The 21,261-nt window shown below is 36.6% G+C and overlaps 1 protein-coding gene across 17 annotated transcripts in view; it reads right to left on the reverse strand.

The window, feature by feature from the left end:
• Positions 1–1,780: 1,780 nt before the first annotated feature.
• prkag2a (protein kinase, AMP-activated, gamma 2 non-catalytic subunit a) overlaps positions 1,781–21,261 on the reverse strand; it is a 125,369-nt gene continuing 105,888 nt past the window's right edge. For 5 of the 17 annotated variants that reach the window (XM_087308839.1, XM_087308841.1, NM_001328430.1 and 2 more), the window contains 8 exon segments: positions 18,022–18,067; positions 17,757–17,811; positions 16,782–16,908; positions 14,000–14,165; positions 13,861–13,898; positions 13,634–13,780; positions 8,380–8,473; positions 1,781–3,135 (listed from right to left, as the gene is read on the reverse strand). In XM_087308839.1, coding sequence (XP_087164965.1) covers positions 3,098–3,135; positions 8,380–8,473; positions 13,634–13,780; positions 13,861–13,898; positions 14,000–14,165; positions 16,782–16,908; positions 17,757–17,811; positions 18,022–18,067 — 711 coding nt within the window. In that variant the 3' untranslated portion in view covers positions 1,781–3,097. 17 annotated transcript variants of the gene reach the window in all.

Below are 21,261 nucleotides of genomic sequence, written 5' to 3' on the forward strand. Positions count from 1 at the left end.
CAGTTTGAGACCAATGCTGTACAGTCTACTGTTTTTGCAATACTTTGAACTTGGACACTACTCTGGCTCTTATTCTGTACAGTAGATAAGATAGCGATTTCAGATGCAGTGTATAGATTTAGGACCAATACTCACTGACATAAACTCTCTCCAGTGGCCTCATGGAACAATAAAGTGTCCACAGAATACATACTTCAAAATCTCACCAGATTTACAGGGAATTTAGACACTTGCAGTGTCAGGGTTTCTGCAGGTTCACCAAGTTAAATTTAAGACAATTATGAATGAAATTTTAGACTCATGCAGGGCTAAATGCTAAGGATATTTTCCAAATACCCCAGTTAGAAAAGATTTTCACTTGCCATATCAAAAAAATATTAAAACTTAATACATATAACAATACAATAATAATAATTTGTTTCAATATTTTTGTATTCATTTTCAAATATATCCATTCACAAAACCCAAAACCCTTACCAAGAATAGAACAAAACATAGCTATCAGTTGCTTCAGTCAACAATAATATAAATATAGTCAGGTCAGTATCATCAGCATTAAATGAATAGAGAACTTTTAAGCAAATGATACAGTAAAGAAAGTAATTAAATGCTATTTTAAAATAAAAAAAAGTTTAAAGTTTTGAGATTGGGATAGTTGGATATTGTATGGGTGTTCATGGCCAGTTTGGGTAGCTACATGGATATTTACATTAAATGTCGCCTATGCTATTGTTGTCTATTGGAAGGAAGGAATTATTAGAGCGGCCATTTTTGTACAGGGTAGCCCTCCTTTAAAATGAATGCAGGACCAAGGTGCAGTCGAGGACTGTAGCCATCAAGAGCCATAGACATATACACATATACATACAGTATATCTATGATCAGGAGTTTCCACGGTGGTCATTATGCAAATATTTTTTTTAAATTACAAAAATGATCATTTTAAATCCCTTTTCTACATCGATAGATTAGTGACCGCATGGACATTGCTTACAAAGAGTGTGTGTTTGTGTGCATGGAAATGTATTATCCTCCCTACCTGTTAAATTTGATCTAATCTAATCCGTATCTTGAAAACACGCCTCCTCTCCTGCTTTCGCATCTCATTCTAACGGAGGGAGCGATTCATTTGGGAATGAATCTCCGTTATGAACGACAGGTTCACTAGTCGACAATATTACAACTTTTTAGCACCATCTTGTTGTCATATTTCATTTACCTTGTCTGCTGATTTTGTTCAACAAAACTAGCATAAACCTTGAATTTAGTGCGAGTTGCTGCTACTTTCCATAATGGTCAGTGCAGTAAGAAACTGTTTTATCATCAATACTTGTTTAGCACAAAAGTTTGTAAAATACAAAATCATAAACAAAATCTTACCTATGAAATGTCCTGCCATTGTCCTCCTTTTCTTTGTTTGCTCGTTACTCCATCCGCACACAGCGCTGAAGTCCAGCATCTTCACATTGGCTTTAGTCTTGATGAGTGAAGTTCAATGACATTTGTCCTGGGAGCACTGTACAAATGTGGTGGCGCTACTGACGCATGCTCAGGGTCGCAATAATGTATATATCTGGGGTAGCTATACATGAACAAATAAATAGACAGTTATAAAAAGATTTAACAACGTTTCAGTGCATTTACGACTTTTTTTAACGCCTAAAAATGTAGCTTTTGAGATTTAAAACATTTTAAGACCCCATGTGGACACCCTGAGTATACTGTTCATCCCCATCATAAAGCACTGAAACATTAATATCAAATGCAGCATGCCAAAACATCCGTTTCTAGACACTTTGTTTATTCTTTTTTTAATTATTTAACCATAAAATGAAAAAGAAATCTAAAGCATGATTATCCATTAGCATCCTCATGCCAGTGATGTGCAATTACAGTATCTCTGGACATTACTCTCTCATGACAACAGCAGTGACAGTTCTGCGGAAAACAACTTAAAATGAAATGCTTTACAAACAACGTTGAACACACAGAAAAATAGACCTTTCTCTGGCACTTGTAGAGTCCTCAGACAGAACCTCTGCGCGTGTATGTGTACAGTACAATCGATACAAACAAGAGGTCGGTCACCTCGTGGACTGAACGCAAACTAAAAACAACAGTGGGATTTTTAAGGTTGAATTGCATTGAACATCAAGTCCTTGACCAGCACATGGTTTTACTGCATAGGGGCTCAACAACTCTTTCCATCTCACGCTTGGTTATCGCTTCCAAAATTACAAAAGTGTTAAATATAAATAAATAAACATTTCAATTATCATTTACAGCATCATTTCAAACAAAAACATCAAGATGAACACCCAAAGTGAAGAAGTGTAGAGCTCTGCAATAAATAAAAGTCGTGACACACACACTAAAACGGCAAAAAAGGGGGGTTTTGGTTGTTATTTCTTCTTTTTAAAACAACTGCAACATTCGCTTTGATATCAACATTCAGTTAATCTTGATCTATTGGCAACCAGTAGTGGGCGATAACTGCTGGACAGAAGGCACCATAGACAGATAAAGAGGAGGAAACCATTTCTGTCTGCGTTTACAAAGGGATCGCGAAGGAGAGACAAAACCAGATCCTAAATTCAGGAGTAGTCAAAAGTACAAATATGTGATCCGGGCTCATACGCCACAAGCTGAAAACCGTATATACACGAGGAACAAACAGTCATAACATGCACTGAATACTGAGATTATTACTGAATGCCCTGCAGACGCACAGACACCCCCCTCGAAAGAGGCGATTATGGTACGGCCCGTAGTCTGTGTGCAAGCACTGCTCAGACACCAGATGGCGCGATTTTAGGTCTAGCTAAAAGTATAGTTGTAGTGTGCGTGCAGAAGCGTAGTGTGATATAATAAGAGTTCACAGTATCCTTCTGAATAAGAGATGATCCTTTTAAATCGCCCGTTTATGATAAAAACAACCCGTCTGTTTACCCATTGACAGTTCTTTTTTTTCTCCCTCCAACAGCACACATCTTGGTCAAGTTTTCTGGTTTCATTCGGAGATGTGGGCCAAACTTGTGATCATCATTGTCGTCGTCGTCTTCTCTGACAGCACCGTCACGTAGACTTTCATCACTTTTCACTCAGCCTCCGCTTCACTGTCCTTACCTAACATACCTGAAAAGGTAAGAGAACAGACTGTATTGTACTGTAAAAGAGAGGCTGCAGTACTATTCATGACCACTAGAGTGCAGTGCTGCTTAGCAATTGACTTTCATGACTATTTGCGGCCTGAAATGGGACCTAATGTCAAAAGATATCTATCTGTTTTTTATACGAGTAAAAAATTGACCCTGTAGCTGGGTTAGAGTTATTTCCAAGGTATTTAAATGTTCAGAGTTTTTTTTTAAATATTGGCCTGGTAGAATTGATTTTAGGGGTATGTTTATTCTTTGTAGACATTTTTAGGGAAGGTTCACCCCAAAATTAAACATTTCTCACTATTTACTCACACTCGAGTGTTTCTACACTTTCATGAATCTCTTCTGTTGTACACAAAACAAGATATAATGAAAAATGTTGGGAGAAAATAAGTTATTGTCATCCATTGTAGGTACAAAGAACAGGGTTCATAGACATTTTTACCACTAAAATTACAGGATTTTTCCAAGACTTTCAAGTAAATTTTCATGACCTAATATTTCATGCAATGTCTACATATGCTTGGTAAAAGAAAAACAATGCATGTTCGAATTTATTAAAGCATATTGTAAAACACACAGCAATCTATTTAGTTTCAATTTATATTTATATCTATGTAAAATTGATTTAGATAATACTTACACAGCACAAATAATGTGACAGTATGTGATTGACCAAGGACAGAAAAGAAGTTAATAACCTATATTTGAATATACAGATATCTGTTTTTCATGAATTTTCCAAAACTTTGTGGGTTTTTCTGTTTTTTTATTTGTTAAACATTTCCTGGCCTGAAAAATGTCATGTCAAAATTCCATGACTTGTCCAGGTTTTCCGAACCCTGAAAGAAATATTGAGCAGTGCATCTTCCCTTGTGTTCAACAGAAGAAAGAAGTGGAGTATGGGTAAATGATAAAATAAGATGTTTTTGAGTGAACGATTCCTTTCAGAGATACATCTGTGTGGTCTTTTGTGTTGAATGCTTACATGTAACATTCATTCATTCATTTTTCTTCAGTTTAGTCACCACAGCAGAATGAACCGTCAACAGGGTTTCTGCAGGCTTCACAAAGTCAAATTTAAGACTTTGTAAGACCTTTTTTAGACCATGAAGAATGACATTTCAGATTTATAAAAGGATTAAGATTTTTTTTAATGGCCCAGCAAAAAAAAAAAAAAAATCCACATAAAACAAGCAGACCTCAGACATACACCTTCTTAAACACTTTAAAAGCTAAATGTATGCACAACAGACTGTTGTAATCTTAGTTATGAACAGTTTTGAAATGTACTGCTGGTGATTGGATACGTGTTGGATCAATTATGTAGCTTCACATAAACAAAAGAAAATTAAGACCTGTTTCAAATGATTATTGACCTTTAAGGTCAATATTTCAGTGAATTAATTAAAGTGTAAAATTTTGTTTTTGAAGTTTAAGAATTTTTAAGACCCTGTGGATACTCTGGTCAACTATTCCAGCATATGTTTTTTACGCAGCGGATGCCCTTCCAGCTGTAACACAGTACTGGGAAACACCCATTCACTTTCACACACACACACACACACACACACACTCATACACTTCAGCCAATTTTGTTTAGCCAATTAACTTTAACTGCATGTCTTTGGACTGTGAGGTAAACCAGACCATCTGAAGGAAACCCACATGAACACGGGGAGAACATACAAACTTCACACAGAAATGCCAACTGGCACAGCTGAGATTTGAACCAGCGACATTCTTGCTGTGAGTTACAGTGCTAAGCCCCCATGCCGCCTCTGACATTTAACAAATTAATTCAATTTTTAAGAATACTATAGACTGTAACCAATAGCATGTTATCAACATTAATAAAAGTTCAATAAACTACCGTTAAAATACTATTATGCCATCTTAATATATGCAACATAAGTCTTGGGCTTCTCCATAATGTATCTATGAAACTTCTGCAAAAAAAATCGTATTATTCCATGCTCATTTAAAGTTAAAACTTCTCCATTATTTTTAAAAACAAAGCAGATCTATACAGTATGTAATGTTGCTATTGCAATCCCTTTTCTTTACAGTTAAATATGCTAGGCCTTTTTTTGGCTCTCATCTTAATTTGAGGAAGGCGTTTTGTTCATTTTGATAACATTTTAGCTCGTAGCCCCCATTAAAGTCTGACAGTGCTCTGCAGGAAGGGCCTTCTCTATGATAAGGGTTGTACCACAGGGCACAATGTCTTTTGATCCTTGCATACTATATGCAATATTAGCAGCATAACATCTGCTACTTAGGATTCATAACGTTCTTCAGAGCAGCAATTAATATTCAGTGTTAGAAATTCACAGCCAACGAGGCAGGCACACAGTGACCTCTCAGAAGAAAATTGGGACATTTCTTTGGCAAAGCAGCGAGAAGTGTGTAATTCCTTTAGTTCAACTGGTTAATGAAGGGATTCACCCAAAAATTAAAAATAACTCACCATTTTCTCATCATCAAGTGCTTACAGATCATTTCTGTTGAACACAAATGAAGATTATTTGATAACTGTTGGAAATTGAACCACTGCCATCCATAGTATGAAAAAATAAATACTATGGAAGCCAACGGCTACCGATTTTCAACATTCTTCTAAATATACACTACCTGACAAAAGTCTTGTCATCAATCCCAGTTGTAAGAGCAACTAATAATGACTTGACTTCTAGTTGATCATTTGGAAAAGTGGCAGAAGGTTGATATTTCTGATATATCATCTGTTGAGCTGCATCCCGATCATCACAAATACTGCAGAAGACCTATTGGAACCCACATGGACCCATAATGCCATGACTCATGATGCCTATTGCATTACAAACCACAGGATAGAGCTATTTAGAGCAAATTTTTCAGCAGGATAGCACTTCTTCTCATACTTCAGCCAAAGTTCCTGAAAGAGAGAAGGTTAAGGTGCTCCAGGATTGGCCAGCCCAGTAACCAGATATGAACATTATTGAGCATGTCTGGGGTAAGATAAAGGAGGAGGCATTGAAGATGAATCCAAAGAATCTTGATGAACTCTGGGAGTCCTACAAGAACGATTTCTTTGCCATTCCAGATGACTTTATTAATAAGTTATTTAAGTCATTGCAGAGATGTATGGATGCAGTCCTCCAAGATCATGGGAGTCGTACACAATATTAATTCTTTTTCCACTGCACCATGACTTTATATTCTATACTGGACATTATTTCTGTTAAGTGACACGACTTTTGTCAAAGCAAAGTCAGACCTTACTGTCCTAATTAAATAATAAAAAATCAAGGCATGATCGTGTTTTATTTTGGAAAAATAAGCAGAATCTAGAGGCATTTACCTTTCATATAATCCACTTCTGATACCAAATTATCAACTAGAAGTCAACTTATAATTTGCTGTTTCTAAAATTTGGATAGGCGACACAACTTTTGTCAGGTAGTGTATATGTTTTGTGTTCAAGAAAATAAAGAATCTCAAACTAGTTTCTAACAAGCGAGTAAATAATGAATCCATTTTCAATTTTGGGTTATTGGTTTAGTTTCCAGGAAATACACAGATTAATAAAATGTGTGTTTTGAGTAAATGAGTATACCTTGTAGGTGATATTTTAAGCTTACAGTATGAGCAGGACTGTACAATATTATTGGAAAGACATTATAGGGCTTTTCATACTTGAAATACTTAACGTGGGGTATTCTTAACCCAATTTATCCTGGAAATTTAAGTTCTGCCACCAATTGAGAAACAATAGCCCCTTTCACACAGTGATACCGGTAAATATCTGGAAAATTTCCGGAACGACTTTACCGGTATATTTAAAAAAGCGCTGTTCACACAGGCGAGGACGTTACGGAAATTTTCCGGAAAAGAGCATTCACACATCCATTCCAAAATACCGGTAAATTCTGACATCATTCACCACAAATGAGCTTTAAACGGCTGCGCTTGTGTTTGTAAACATTTGACTAAATTACAAACTCTGTGGATGATCAATATTGTGAACAACTTTCGCAGGATCACTTTCGCATGTCGAAATGTTCATAATTTGTGCGTGTGCTGGCGCTCACAGGCTGTTGGGCACACGCAAAGCTTGAAGGTAAACAAACAACGGCTTATCATAAGCATCTCATCGATGATTATTTACACAGTTGGCATTAAGAAGAACATATAAACGTGATCTGACTAACTTCTAGCAGCTAAATGTGTCTGGAAAAATATTCAAAGGCTTTTATTCTCACAAACCGCGCGGACGTGAATGCGTCTGACTGTTGTGATTGGCTAAAGCGGACGTCTCACGTCAGCACGTTCTAGACGTGCACGCGCTTATTACGGGAATCTTCCTTCTGCATTCACACAGCGCAGCATTCCGGCAAATTGCCGGTAATCTTACAACTTCTCTTTCCGGAAAATAGCCAGAACGAATTTACCGGTATTTTCAAAAAGGACCTGTTCACACATACAACCTTTCCGGAAAATTGCCGGCAATTTTCCGGAAAGGTCCGTATGTGTGAAAGGGGCTAATGTTTATTCAGTGCATGCATTTGTGTACAGTAGTAAGCAGCACCTGATTATGAGTCACTCAATTTACATCTAGATGTAATATTTACTGCTAACCCAACTTCTAAATTTTAACTATAACACATTTTTTTTAACCAGGATTAAAAGCGGTCTTTAGAACATTAATAACCTAAGGTTAAGTGCAGTGTGAAAAGCCCCTATGTGTGTGTGTGTGTGTGTTGAGAGGACACAGAGTGCCTGGTTGAGTTACTGCAGGACACTATCCATCAGCAGATGGCAGCCCTGCAGTGGGAGGGGCTCTGATCTACTGCAAGTGTCTCATTAATCAAAATCATATGCGGTGAAATGTGCACGGTAACACACACACATACACAAGCACGCAAAATACACACACACACACACACATGCACACAGACACAAAACAAACACACAAAAATACACAAACACGCACACAGAGTCTGCAGGCTGCCGTTCAAAGCCAATCACGTCTGTCTCTGTGTTGAAAACAGAAAGTATAAGTTAGCACATGCCATCCTCACACATGTCATAAGCCAGGCTGCGGTCATGCACAGTCTCCTTGACCCCAGCGGCAGCAGTATTGTGTCAGGCAGGTGTTGTACCTGTGTTGTGGGCGAAAGAGGTTGGGAGGAGAAGGGTCCTGCTGGAAATGAGCTTTAGGAATGCTGAGCATTTATACCTGCGGGGTTGAGAACGAGTGCTTGGAGGATGTCTGACAAAGAGACGATGCCCACGATGCTGCCGTTCTCATCCACCACCACCAGCCTGTGCACCTAACCAAGAGGACCAAGAAAAACTATTAGCATCCACAGCAGACCAAGACTACCAAGTACCCCAAAAAGCTCTAGAATATTTCTTTGTCTAAACCTAGAGAATCTTTTACCAAGATGATCTAGAACAGGGCTCACCAACCATGATTTTGCCAAGTATCCGTGATTAACAACTATATTGATCCTGGAACATAATTTTTCTTCAAAAATGTAATCCAGACCTATTCCCTACCGCTAAACTCATCCATAACTAAATTAATCCCAAAATCAGAGGAGAATAAAAGTTGGATAACATTCATGTAGATGTGTATAAACTTAACTGTAAGCCTAAACTAAACATATCCCTTAAATCTGATTGGCTGATTGGAATGTTGTTCCAGGATCAACATAAATGTTGATGCAGGAACATGTCCTACTGGGTATAATCAGGTTGGGGCCTAGGGTCCGTTCTTTGTACGTGGAGTACTCGGCTGGATTTGGATGTTGACGATTTGACAAGATCCAGGATCGTTTCGTTCTTCAAAACTGATCAAAGAGTAGTTATCATAGCAACAGTTTTGGTAGCTCAAATCTGCTAGGAAGCAGGCTCATTTCATATAAACAAGATTAGAAGGGGTCAGTTCAAGCAAAGATAATACTTAAAGTATGTATCGAATTCTGATATTTTCTTACAGTAGTAGTTATATACACTTGAAAAAAAGAGTAAATATATATAATTTTTTAACTATAGATAAGTTAAAAATGTATATATAAATAAAAGAGTGCTATTTCCACTCTGAAATCAAAGTATTAAGACTGCCACCTGGTGGTTAAAAGAAAAAAAATATTGATGTGAACTTTTTAGATCGCCTTAGTACAATTTGTGCATGATAATAGACATGCACAATATGTGACTTTTTTAAAGGGCACCTAGGTTACCCCTTTTTTCATATTTAATATAAGTCTTTTGCGTCTCTAGAATGTGTATATAAAGTTTCAGATCAAAATACCCATCAGATTTTTCATTATACCTTTTACAAGATGCTGTTTTATACTGATTTCCAGCAGTGGGTGGTTTTGTCGTACTGCGCCTTTAAGCTTTTTCTTTCCCGCCCACTGTTTCTACATGCCTCCTCCCTCAGCTGCGTCAGACAACAGACAGACTTAAAGGAAGGAGGTCTAACGTAGCGTTTGTGAGATACTACAGTAAGAACTAACCTTTACTAATCAGTATTGTGAAGTTGCATTGATGAGTCACACACAATATCTTAATGCGCACACACACACACACACACACACACACACACACACACCGCAGGTGATACACACACACACACACACACACGCAGGCAGGCAGACAGACAGAGCGCGCTTAGCCTAGTTAAGGCTAACCTCAAGTGTGGATATCTGTTATGCTAATGTACAAAATAAACCTGATTTAACTTCCACAAACCGGGATTGAAGCGTCTTCTTTTATAATTGTTTTGACACGCGGCTGTGCTGATGAAGTAAAGCTGAAGTAAAACGCTGTAATTAATTACACACATACTCTGTTTTAAAACACTTTAAACATGTGAAACTTACTCTTAATTACATTTGATGATGATTGCTGAGCCTAGCGAACAGAACAGACCTTTTATTCCCGGTTGCTTTGCGTATGTCTGTCTGGTCTTGTTGATATATACACGTGACTAACGGAACATGTTAATGCGCGCAGCTGTCAATCAATTCGGTGGGCGGGGGAATCGCACACCTACGTAATGGTGCGATCGATTTGAAAACAGCTCCAATTGGCCGACCCTTTTTTTTGTAGTTAAATTGAAAAAAAAGGACTGGGTGTGTTCATATCACCCCAGTATGACGGTCTATACACTATACCAACACACAGATCTGTCCAAACAGCTTGAAAAGTAGATTTTTTACCATAGGTGCCCTTTAAGGAATACATTTATGCAGTCATGAAGAAGTTTTGACAGTTAATACGACGGTGATTTGATGCTTCAAAAGTCGTAGACGCCTTTACCAATTTCAAAATGCTTTTGTAAACATCCAGTTATTCTTTACACTGATTAAGAAACTGGCTACAATAATACTACTATGGCTACTATAATACAGAAAATCCGCTCTAAATGTAAAACTAAATAAATTGCTAAATACTCTCGACACATGAAAATTTAAAGCATGCAGCCCACAACAAATGTGGAAAGTTCTTGCGTGTCATATTTAACAAACTGCTTACTACAAATTTTATGTAATTTTGCTCACATGGATAATTGAATATTAATCAGATGATGTTATTACGTTGCTGTGCCGTCAGCCAATCGTTGCATTGCTGATCGTGATTTCAAAGGATAGATAGATCTGTCCTTCACAACACATGCAGCGATCTCAGATCAGCTCATCCAGACATTTTAATCCGATTCGCAAACTTGTTTGAAGAACCAAATTACCCGGAGATCAGTTATCAAGATTAAAAGATCCAGAACTGACAAATCATCTTAGATCATTTAAGCGCGGTACGAAGAATGGACCCCTAAAGATCTCCCTTCCAGCAGATTTCAGTTGCAACTCGTATCAAACACACCTGTCTGTAATTATCAAGTGCTGCTCAGGTCCTAACTAATTTGTTCAGATTTGTTTAATCAGGGTTGAAGATGAACTCTGCAGGAAGGTAGATCTCCAAAAAACAGGGTTGAGCACCCCTGATCTAGAGTATCTACATTGAAGTATAGACCATTTTGTTGAAGGATGTACACAATAACAATAGTCTTAATGTACTTCCTGTATTAGATTTTTAATTTCCATAGCTACTAAGAATCTGAATAGGTCTACATATTGTTAAATAATGTCATGACAGCTGTTTTAACAAGGATAAGCTTAAATTGCCTGTTGTTGCACTTACAAAATAGTTTGTCAACAAGCAGGAAATGTTCATGGGCCAGTAACATTACCACATTGAAATTGTCTATAGCAGATGTAGAAGAGCTAGAAACAAGAGCAACACTACAGTAAAGAGCCATTCACACTGAACGCATTTGTCCATTGCAATGCGCTCCTTTTCTATTGTTTTTCGATGTAAACAAGCAATTGATGAACATGTGTGACCGTTGTGCTCATGTCTTTTAAAGCACCGTGCACATAAGCACCACGTTTTTTGGATGCATGTCAAGTTAAAAGAACTTTTAAACACAGCACTGCTCATCAATGTTAGTTCAAAAGCAGTGGACCAAGAACTAAATGCAGAGCAGGCATTAAACGTTTGTTTAAAGATGCTCAGTGGCTTTGTCCTAATACCCTCATGCAGCACACTGCAGTTTTTTGTTTTTTTACCAATCTGTTTCACATTCAAAAACAAAGATGCATTTGATGTGAATAGGCCCTTATGCTGCCTTTATAATGACAGAGAGTTGCTCCAGAGCATCCTTTACCCAAAAACATAACAGCATCATAATATTTATTAACAAGGTCTGCTCTAGAATATATTGCAAAGAGCGACCGTAAAATATTTCCTCTATAAAGATCTAGCACAACTGTTGAAAATAAGTGAAACAGAACTGCATAATAACATAGGTTGGTTTAACTTGTAGGACATGTTCCTGAATCAACACCTAAGTTGATCCTGGAACAAAATTCCAATAAGAATTAAGGAATACGTTTACAGTTTATGCTATATTAGGCTATGTACTTCTACATAATTGTAATACAACTATTATTTCCCTCTGATTTTGTGAATGATTTACAGTTAGGGATGGGTTTAGCGATATGGATTACATTTTTAAATAAAAATAATGTTCCAGGATCTACATAGATGTTAATCCAGGATTTCAACGTATTTCGCAATAGCACACCCACTAAATAACATAGTATCACAAGTAATTAAATCCTTACAATCTATAATGACAAAAAGCAGTTGTAGAATATCTAAGTGAACTGGAGCAGCGTCTAGAATATCACAATTAAAGGGATATTTCACCCCAAAATTAAAAATCACTCCCAATTTACTCACCCTCAACTAGTTTCAAACGTTTATACGTTTCTTTACTTTTTTGAACACAAAGGAAGATATGCTGAAAACCAGAAACCGTTAGCATCCAGAGTAAAAAAAAAAACAATAGTATGGTAATAAGTCATATTAGGTAAGTCAATGTGTATTGATTTCCAACATACTTTAAAACATGTTTTTTTTTGTTTATAACAAGTGGAGAATGTGTAAACGATAACAGAATTTTAAGTTCTCCAGTGTTTTAGAGTATCTCTAGAACATTGTTTTGTTGTCTTTTTAATATCTGCTCATAGCGATCTAGGGCAACAATAGAATATCTATTCTGTCGTAGGAGTGCCTGAAAATCCCTTTTTTAATAGCTAGAGCAACTGCTGAAGGTCACCAAAACCAAAATGTGAATCCATTCTCAAGAGCTCCTATAGAATACATTACAGAATACACTCATTGGCCACTTTATTAGGTACACCTGTCAAACTGTCCAATTTCTAAGCAAGAGAAAAATGTTTTGTGTGCACAAATGCCTTGTTAATGCCAGAGGTCAGAGGAGAATGCCCAGGTTTGAGCTGATAGAAAGGCAACAGTAACTCAAATAACCACTTGTTACAACCGAGGTATGCAGAAGACCATCTCTGAACACACAACAGGTCAAACCTTGAGGCAGATGGGCTACAGCAGCAGAAGACGGTCAGGTAAGAAAAGGAAACCGGGGCTAAAATTCTCACAGGCTTACCAAAGTGGACAATAGATTAGAAGTACGTTGCCTGGTTTGATGAGACTTGATTTTTGCAGCAACATTTCGATGGTAGAGTCAGAATTTGTCATCAACAACATAAAAGCATGGATCAATCCTGCCATGTATAAGGGGTTCAGGCTGGTTGTGGTGTAATGGTGTGGGGGATATTTACTTGGCACACTTTGGGCCTGTTAGTACCAATTGAGCAGACAAATCTCCAGCAACTTCATGATGCTATCATGTCAATATGGACCAAAATCTCTACGGAATATTTCTAGTATCTTGTTGAATCTTTGCAACGAAGAATTAAGGCAGTTCCGAAGGTAAAACAGGGTCCAACTTGGTACTACTAAAGTGTATCTAAGTAGTGGCCAATGAGTGTAGTTCCAGCATATCTTCTTTACAGTGAACTAAAGCAGCTCTAGAATCTAAAAGCAAGCAGACTCACCTCAGCCTTGACTATGCGATCGACTATTGTTTCCAGTGTCTCCAATCTGTTGCACTTCATGACCCCTTCAAAGTACTGTGACCTGTGCATCAGCGCCTGCGTCACGCTAATGTCCAGGTTGTTGTACGTCTTTTCAGCAGCAAGATTCTACAAATGCACAAATATAATGAACCTTCAATCAACCAGTCTGCACACTTGGTAACAAAATAAATACAGAATATACTTACAATGACATCAAACTTGGAATAAATATCTACAACTTTTCCTGAAAGAGAAAAAAATGCAACAATGGAAAAGTCAATTTTGCGAGTTAGTACGAGCACTGGACTGCACTATACATGTTTTTTTCTTCCTCTTAACTCATACCCGACTCATCCACCACAGGCAGTGCAGACACTCTTCTGTCCACAAAGATGCTGAGTGCTTTGATGATTGGAGTGTCGGGGTGAATGAAGGCAATGTTGTTGTAGGTCCCGATGCTCAGCTCCTCCAGTGTCTGCTTCATAAAGGCGGGCTTTGGCATCTCACAAACCTGAGACACAAAAACTTACATTATTGACCTTATTCGGCAATGCGGAAGCGTGCTTGTTTTTGCAACTGTTTTAGAACTTCCGATTTAGTTGCCTATGGGAGAAATGACTCGAAATAATAAACTGCAAAAAAGGATCATACAAATAAATGTGTTCATGACCCTACATAAAAGTAGAATGATATAAAAAGAAAAGATCAGTTTGAAACACCAAGAAGCTTAAGTTTTTTAACGCCTAAAAATCAATGGAAGTGAGTGAGAGCGGAAGTCTCGAGCCAAAAGGATTTCAATGACTGCGCCTGCTCATAGGTGAAGAATAAAGTCAATACAAAATCTCATACATCATATCCCCATAATGAGATCCATCAAACCAGTCAGCTTTGAGTTTTTGACTGTTTGGCGCCATCTTGTGGCTGAATAATGCGTATATTAGTGTATACTCCATCAGCTTTGCATTTAAGATAAGAATTAATAATCTATTATGGCTCAGAAAAATGCTTTCTGTCTAACTTTTATGTTTTTTGGCTAGGGGAAGATTGGCCATCTGAAGTGCCAGAAGGGCCGGACCATTTTTTAATGGGCTGGTCAGTTTTTGATTTTTATATGTATTGTTTTTACATGTAGGCAGTTTTTATCTCTTGCAAGATGTGAATATTATGATGATGATGATAATGATAAAAGTAATAATAATAAATGTTAAGCATTGGCCCAATCAGCAACGCCCAGCTGGTTGAGATGGGCCAACCCAATCAGAGATTATGCAGACGTAATCAAAATCTGGCAAGAATGTCAAACAAACTGTGAGTGCAACACAAGCTAATTGTCAGAAATGGGCCTTAAAAAAAGGAAAGACGTCACCAAAACGCAAGCAAAAAATTGATCTAAAATCAGCACTTCCGCCGTAGATCAAGAAGGTCGCTGGTTCGAGCCTCGGCCGGGTCAGTTGGCATTTCTGTGTGGACTTGTTCTCCCCGTGTTTGTGTGGGTTTCCTCCGGGTGCTCCTATTTCCCCAACATACTGTTCTGTTATACTTTTTGTATAAGCAATTGTTTTTGTTGTAACCTGATTAACTTGTCAAAATAAGTTAAAGTAACATAAAAACCTATATTGACATGACTTTTATTTTTTATATATTTTTTTACACAAATTAGACAATAGTGCAAAAGTATGCGATTTGGGATGCACCCATATCATATTATTTTCTATGTTACGCCATTTTGTAGTATACATAGTGTAAGTAGTGTATTCACACTGTTAAAATAAAGTGTGGAATGATGGACACCACATACTCAATGGTGCTGCTTTGCTCAGATAGCAAAAGGGGGCGGAGCTTTTGGGCACTGATGTTGGATTATTTATTTTTTGAATTGTAACAGCAAAATTCTCCTTTGAGAGTAATTATAGCGCCTTCTGATGGTGACTGCAGTTATACTCATATACTTAGGTTATACTTAGTAAAAAAAACATCAGTGTTCTATTTAAGACGACAATATGTACATATACTATGCTGTTCAATGTGTACGTGAATAAGTACATAGTGTATAGTGTGCTATTTGGAAGGCAGCTTATATTTTTTTAATTTTTTTTTTCATCTGATAAAGATCATCATACTCCAGACCACTTTAATCTTCTGATTTTAAACCATTATCAAATATTTTTTGAGTAATGGAATTATTTCAGTTGTTTTCTGGAAGATGCACCAGACTATTATTTTGGCCTGATTGTGTGTTACGGTTTATTCTTTATTTAGCCTTCTTTTATATTATTATTATTATTATTATTATCATCTTCGTGATTTGTGTTGTGGTGGAGTTTGTTTTACTAATTGCTGTTTCTTTTCTTTGAGGCTGGCTCCGCCTTGCACCTGCCGCTAATTCAGCTTGTCGCCTTTATAAGCAGAAGCCGAGTGTGTGTCTGGGTGGCTCTTGTTTTCCAGCGCATCTGCCTGATCCTCCCGATCTCGTCTCTCTTTTGAGAGTATGACCCGTACTTAATGAGAATCTCTTTGTATCTTGTCCTGATGAAGGTCCGAGACTTCTGTGCGCGTCTTGTGCAGCCGCTGCTGAGGAGCCATGCTGGTGTTGTGCCGTTTCTTTGATCTAGATATTGTTTTATTAATGATTTATATTTTTGTTGCCACCTTAATTTCCTTAATTTAATCTGACACTTATATTCTGATCTCTAAATAAATAGAGAATTGTATTTCTGGTTTCCGTGTCCTTTTATGTTGCTAACCCCTTCCCTAGACGAGCCTTAAAAAAAAACTGGGGTTCGTAACATGTGTTTCTACTATCACACAAGTTTGTTTGTTTTTTAATTCATTTGAAGTATAATAGATTTCCAGTCATATTGGGTCATAACTGAATTGGAAACATCGACAAGCTTCTTTGTGACACTTTCCTGAAAGATGAAAGTTCTTCAAACATTTGAAGTGCATAAAAGGCTATTGATTTGGGATCAAACAGATAGCATTATTCTACAGTCTGTTGTTCTTTTCATCTGCTTTGCTCCTCCCTTCCTCTGCATTCATTCAGTTCCTTCCCCTTTCTCTGTCACTCTGGAGGAAATGACTGGACGCTTTAAAACAGCATCAGTTAAACCTAAAAAAAAGTACTTACAAACAGCTGAAGGAATTTCAGGATCCTTTTGTGCGTCAAAATGTAAAGTGCATTTCCACTGACGGGGTCGATGACGGGCAGCCGGTGGATCTTGTTTTTGATCAGTGAATACACAGCATCAAATATGCTGAAACACACAAGATTTTACAGACAGAGAAAGTCAATTTCACCACAGTGACCCTGAGGAACACAAGGGTGACTTCAGAGGATCCTGATGAAACTCTAAGATGTGCACTGAATTATTGAATACACTGAAAATATGAGAAAACAGCAGAATGTGTGCCGGAAAGGGTAATGAAAGAGAGGAGAGCGGTAGTCTAGCAGTTCACTAATGAAAAATGCTCAAGGAGAACTCTGGGTATCAAGACATGTATGGCTTAATATAACGTAAATGATCCCTCTTTGTGGAATATGTAGAAAAAAACAACAATATATTTACATTATTCAAATGAATCCACATCTATTTTGGACCGTGGGCACTGCCGTTGTTTTTGATGACGTAATTTGGGAGCTTCATTTCTGGCACTCTGTCAATTCCCATTATTAACGCACCAAAACCAGTTATACAAAATGCTCCTACTAGATCACATATACCACTTTTGGTTGTAATTTTCAGTCAAAGGGATCTTAATCTTGTTCCATGAATTGTTTCCCCCCCACAAAGAAAAGCTACATCATTAAATCCTTCTCAATGTAACATTTACATTGAGAAAAGGCTTAGAAAAAAAAGTAGCCAATGAACATGCCAATGATTAACATTTGCAAAAGCGGAGCTCCCAGATTACATAATCAAACACAATGACAGCACCCCTGTTCCAAAATAAACTGGAATAAATGTGGATTGTTTTAAATGAGGTAAATGTGACTTGACAGACAGGGTTTCCTTTAAATACCCTTTACCATAAGAATATTCTAAATGAGGGTACTTAGTAAGGCAATATAACAACAGGAATGTGAATGCAAATCTGTTGTTACCTTGCATCTGGAGATATGTTCACTAAAGGCTTAAATGTTTCTTGTAGATAGAGCTCTGTGGAGAAAAAAAGTGAATTAATAAATAATATTTAGAACAGGGCTTGCAAAATCTGTAAGCCCGAGGTCCTGGGGTTATTGTTTTTTTTTTTTCAGTCGAGCTAACAAAAATTATTTACACCATATACCTGGATATAGGTAGCCCTGGGATATTGCGTGCTCTGTAAACATTGTAAATATGAAGAAGAAAAAAAAAAACATTTCTTACCTCTCCATGTCTCAATTTTATGCTCTTCAAGCTCATAGATTTGTACCTGAATCAAAACAAAAAGACTTTCTTAAATTGCAGATTTCATTTTTATTAAAATGAAATTCATACAGTAAACAAGAATGAGGTAAATGGTTAAAACATTTAGGATAATTCCATAAAATTATGAATTATCCTAAATTATATTTTAGCTGTTTTGTATACCACGCACGCACACTCACTAAATCACTCACACACGAAGGAAATGAAGGAAGAAAAGAAAGAAAGGAAGGGTAGGAAAGGAAGGAAGAGAAGAAGGAAAAGACGGAGGAAAGAAGAATGAAAGGAATGAAGAAAGGAAGGAGGAAAGGAAGGACATAGGAAAGGTAATGAAGGAAGAAGGAAAGAAAGGAAGGAGGAAAGGAAAGAGGAAAAGAAAGGAAGGCAAGGAAGGAAAAGGAGGAGGGAAGGAAGGGAAAGAAGGAGCGAAAAAAGGAAGGAGGGAGGGAGGAAAGGAAGGAGTGAACAAACAAAGCAGTGAGGAAAGGAGTAAAGGAACAAGGAAGGAAGAAAAAGGAAAGGCAGGGAAAAAAGGATGAAAGGAAGAAAGAAAAAGGAGGAAAGGAAAGAAGGAAGGGAGGAAAAGGAAGAGGAAAGGAAAGAAGGAAGGAACAAAGAAAGGAAGGAAGGAGGTAGAAAATAAAGGAAAGGAAGGACAGGAAGGAAGGAAAGAGGAAAGGAAGAAACAAAGAAAGGAAGGAGGAATGGAAAAGGAAGAAGGAAGAAAACGGAGGAATGAGGAAAGAAGGAAATGAAGGAAGAAAAGAGGGAAGGAAAAGGAGGAGGAAGGAAGAAAGGATGGAACGAAGAAAGGAAGCAGGGAAGGAAGGAAATGAAGGAAGGAGGAAAAAAGGAAAGGAAGGACAAAGGGTAGGAAGAAAATGAAGGAAGAAACGGAAGGAAGGAAGGAAGGAAGGAGGAGAAGGAGGAAAAGAAGGAAGAAAGGGAAAGAAAGGAAGGATGAAAAGGAAGAAATGAACTAAAGGAACGAAGAAAGGACGTAAGGAGGAAGGAAAGGAAGGAAATGAAGGAAGGGGGAAAAGCAGGAAGTGAGGGAAGAACAGGCAGGAAGTGAGGGAAGAACAGGCAGGAAGGAAAGGAAGGAAAAAATGGAAGGAGGAATAGAAGGAGAAAAGGAGTGAAGGAAACAAGAAAAGTAAGGAAGGAAAGAAGGGAAGAAAGGATGAAAAGAAGGAGAAAAGGAAGAAAGGAAAGGAAGAAACAAGGAAAGAAATTAATGAGGAAAAGAAAGAAAGAAAGAAAGAAAGAAAGAAAGAAAGAAAGAAAGAAAGAAAGAAAAGAAAGGAAAAAAGAAAGAAAGAACTAGTGAAAAACAAACCAAAAAAAGAGCTATAGGATTCCTGACAGTGAAAACGCTGACTGAGTAAAGGTGAGACACACATCACCTAAACAAAGCTTCCCACAGGAACACCAATTACAGAAGCACACCACAACACACTGCTGATGAAGGAGAACCACACGACTGATCATAACAGAGCACAGCCTCCTGCTTCCACATGTTAGCTAATGATTACTGGGCACACGAGAGCCAGCATGTGTCTGTGCGCCTCTCACAGTCTAATAATGGCCAATGCTGGAGGAAAACAGGTTTGTGCTGAAGCTCATCATTTCTCACAGCCTCTAGAGACCAATTCTGTAGAGAAAGTGAAAGCACGTAGCGAGAAAGTGATGGTGTCTATTTTTGGGATGGCTTCATCAGGTTAAATTATAGACACTATACCAGGCTCTTGTGTTAAAAAAAGTTCATAAAATGGTCTGATTTTATTTAATTATTTTAAATATTTTAGATTTATATAACTATTATATCTGTAATCCATTATACACAAGCAATTTCAGTTTAATAACAGATGTTTTAGTAAAAATAATTTATGATAATATACACATTTACAATATACAGCTGCAATGAGCTATATAAATGGGGACTTTTATTTGGAATATGCAAGCTCAGGAGAATACTGTGAAATGTCGTGGCATTATAAACTCACTCCGCTTATGATCTGGTTTATTTGAAATTAGTGCTGGGCAAAGATTAATCGCATCCAAAATGAAAGTTTGTTTTGACATAATATATGTGTATTATATACATTCATAACGTATATAAGATTAGGAAAAAACAATTTGTTACATAGATATTTAAATTTATATCGTATACATGTGCATTTTACATCTAAATAAATATAAACATTTTATTAAATATATGCATGGCTGTATGTATTTTGTATTTATATATAAACTGTAAGCTGGGGTACCAGAAAAAATTAAAATAAAATAAACGTAAATATAATGTTCGTTAAATGACAAAAATTTACCATAAAGTAACAGACGTTAAATAAACTGAAATTTACCTTAAAGTAACAGACATTAAATAACAGAAATTTACCATAAAGTAACAGATGTTAAATTACAGAAATTTACCAGAAAATAACAGACGTGAAATTACAGAAATTTACTGTAAAATAAAAAAAGTTTAATTACAGATATTTACCGTAAAATAGCAGACGTTAAATTACAGAAATTTACCTAAATGTTAATTTACAGTAATTTTTTGTAAGTAAACATCTGTTATTTTCACTGTAGTAAAAAAAAAAAAAAAAAAAAAAACAACAACAACAACTTTATCTTACTTTAAATTACAGAAATGTACCATAAAATAACAGACGTCATATTTCAGAAATTTACTGTAAAATAATAGCTGTTAAATTACAGAAATGTACCTAAATGTAAATTTCCAGTAATTTTTTGTAATTTAACATCTGTTATTTTACACTGTAAAAAACCCCCATTATTTCACGTTAAATTACACAGATTTACCATAAAATATTAGACGTTAAATTTCAGAAATTTACTGTAAAATAATAGCTGTTAAATTACAGAAATAAATATATATATATATATATATATATATATATATATTATAATTTTTTTTTTTTTTTTTTGGATGAGATTAATCGTGATTAATTTTTGCCAGCACTATTTAAAACCAATGATTTTCACTGCCCGATTTAGATACCATATAAAGTTGGTCTCATCCTGGACAAAAATCACTGCAGTAAATTTCATTATGCTGCACTACGTCTTTAAAATACTAATTTTTATTTTACCACAGTATTTTCAGTGGATTTGCTTTTGCTCTAGTCTGCTGTGCCTGCTTTTAAATGCCCTTTCATCTTATTTTATGCT

Source organism: Danio rerio, chromosome 24 (assembly GCF_052040795.2).
Source record: "Danio rerio strain M-AB ecotype USA chromosome 24, GRCz13ab, whole genome shotgun sequence".
In the NCBI taxonomy this organism is placed as follows: Eukaryota; Metazoa; Chordata; class Actinopteri; order Cypriniformes; family Danionidae; genus Danio; species Danio rerio.